Consider the following 2,254-nt stretch of genomic DNA (forward strand, 5'->3'; position numbering starts at 1 on the left):
TGTGTGTGTGTGTGTGTGTGTGTGTGTGAGCGTGCGTGCGTGCGTGCGTGTGTGTGTGTGTGTGTGTGTGTGTGTGTGTGTGTGTGTGTGTGTGTGTGTGCAGGGATCAAATAGTGTATGTACACGGACCGGAGCGGGCGGTGCTTGCATGAAATGATGATCACACAAGGCCACGGCACGCGGATGCGGGGCAAGGCGCGGAACACGGCGGCCCGGTCCCGACCTCGACCCCAGCCACAGCCGCCCGCGCCGCAGGCCGCAGGCCGCAGCATGGGGGCGGCCGCGCGCAAGCCTTGTGCGCGGCCGAGGCGCACCTGGAAGGCCGCCAGCGAGAGCAGCCCGACGGTGGAGGCCGCGGCGGCGGCGCCCTTGCCTGGCGACAGGTGCGGCTGCGCAGACACACCGCCGCCCCAGCGGCCTGGGTGCAACGTGACAAATGCGGCGGCAGCGGTGACAGTGGCAGCAGTGGTAGTTGCAGGGGGGGGGTGGCGGCTGTGGCCGACGCGCCGGGTGGGACACAGGCAGTGCTGTCAATAACGCACCGAGCCTGTCAGCAGGGCAGCTCGATGGCGGCGCTGCGGGCCCCAGGGTTGATGTACAATCTTCGGATTGCTTACTCCTCAACAAAAGATGTCCCGCCCCCCGAAACGCCATCCATGGAGACGCAAGGTACAAACACACTCAACATTGTTTGCTAGAATTCGGCTTGGTGGCCCCCCCGCTATGTTGGCGGCCCCAGCACCCAAAACCGGAGCCGGCCCCCGTAGGTTGGGCAGGGGCATGCAGAAGGACGGGCCCCTTGCCCCACAATCGAGCGCACTCCCCGCGCACCGCGCCACGCACTTCGCCCCACAAACACCACGCGTGCTCCGCCCCCCCCCCCTCCCCCCCAAAAAAGTGCGCCGCGCGTGCTGCGCACCCGACAGCAGCGCCTCGTGCTGCTCTGGCACGATGTCAGCCCGGCTGGGGGTGTACTTGGAGCCGTAAGCATAGGCCAGGTGGTAGGCCGGCGCCAGCGCCAGCCGCGCGCGCCGCGTGTGCACCTGCATGCGCACCTTCGCAGGGCCGATGGAGGGACACCAGGAGTCGGCGGCAGCTGCGGCATCACGAAAAACATTGGCCTCAGCCACGGCTCACATGAGTCCAGAAAACGCCGTCAGAGCACGCGCAGTGCGCTCGGATCGCCCTAGATCGCCCCAGATCACCCCAGATCACACCTGGAGGTCCTTCACGTCCTCGGCGCCGCTGCCCTCCTTCAGCGCCTCGACGCACCCCTTGACGTACGACCGCTGCAGTGCACGGCTGCATAACGACCATGCAATCGCCAGAGACATCTCAGGCTGCTGCAGTTCGACGCGCCCAAGGGCCGCCGCCGCGGCGCCGCCGCCGCCCGTCCTGAAGCCGCCGCCGCCGCCCTCTGAGGCGCCCCCGCCGCCGCTGCCGCCGCTCGTGTTGCTGCCGCTGCGGCTGCCTTTGTTGCTACTGCTGGTGCTGGTGTTGCTGGTGTTGCTGCTGCCGCTGCTGCCTTTGTTACTGCTGGTGGTGCCGCCGCTGCTGCTGCTGCTGTTGCTGCTGCCGCTGCTGCCGCTGCTGCCGCGGCTTGCCCCGTTGCCATCCCCACTTCTGCTGCTTGTGCTGCTTGTGCTGCTGCCGTTGCTGCTGCTCTTGCTGCCGCTGCTGCTGCCGCTTTCGCTGCTGACGCTGTCACCGCTGCCGCGCACGCCGCCAATCGCGACGCGCCCCGACGCCGCCTCCTCGTCTTCCAGCGGCCGCGCGCCCCCCAGCATGGCGGCGGTCGGCCGGGCTGCCTTAGCGAGGTCACGGCGCCAGCTGTAAGACGCATACACCTGATCCGGCAAGCAACGCGGCAATATGTTGCATTTGCACATGTCTGGAAACCAGATAATGCAACATTGTTCACCTTACAGATATGACCATTGCAGGTGAGGACCACTGAGGCTATGGCTGTGGCGGACACTGAAAGCAGTGAACTGAAGCGTCGAGGAGGGCGGCAACAGCTGCATGGCCGTCCTTCATGCAGGTGCATTGCCGCAGGAGAGTGCAGCGAGAGAGTGGGGCAGGCGGCGGTGACGCACGTCCGCGGGCCCACCTGCATGCACGGCTCTGTGTGCGCCACCCGCTGCCGCGCCGCGATCTGGCGCCACTCCTCTGAGGGGACCCACGTCAGAGGGGCGTCCGCCGGCGGCGGCCCCGCGCCGCCCTCCCTGCGGGCCGCGGCAGGAGTGGCGGCCGC

At 67.8% G+C, this 2,254-nt stretch overlaps 1 protein-coding gene across 1 annotated transcript in view; it reads right to left on the reverse strand.

Annotated features, from left to right (window-relative positions):
* Positions 1-2,254, reverse strand: part of MNEG_2261 (hypothetical protein) — a gene marked incomplete at both ends in the record, with an annotated part of 6,626 nt that overhangs the window by 2,914 nt on the left and 1,458 nt on the right. The window contains 4 exons of the mRNA XM_014049264.1: positions 315-418; positions 920-1,055; positions 1,218-1,847; positions 2,111-2,225. Of these exons, the coding sequence (XP_013904718.1) occupies positions 315-418; positions 920-1,055; positions 1,218-1,847; positions 2,111-2,225 (985 nt within the window). The remainder of the gene's footprint in view (positions 1-314; positions 419-919; positions 1,056-1,217; positions 1,848-2,110; positions 2,226-2,254) is intronic.

This window comes from Monoraphidium neglectum, assembly GCF_000611645.1.
Source record: "Monoraphidium neglectum strain SAG 48.87 unplaced genomic scaffold scaffold00249, whole genome shotgun sequence".
Classification (NCBI taxonomy): Eukaryota; Viridiplantae; Chlorophyta; class Chlorophyceae; order Sphaeropleales; family Selenastraceae; genus Monoraphidium; species Monoraphidium neglectum.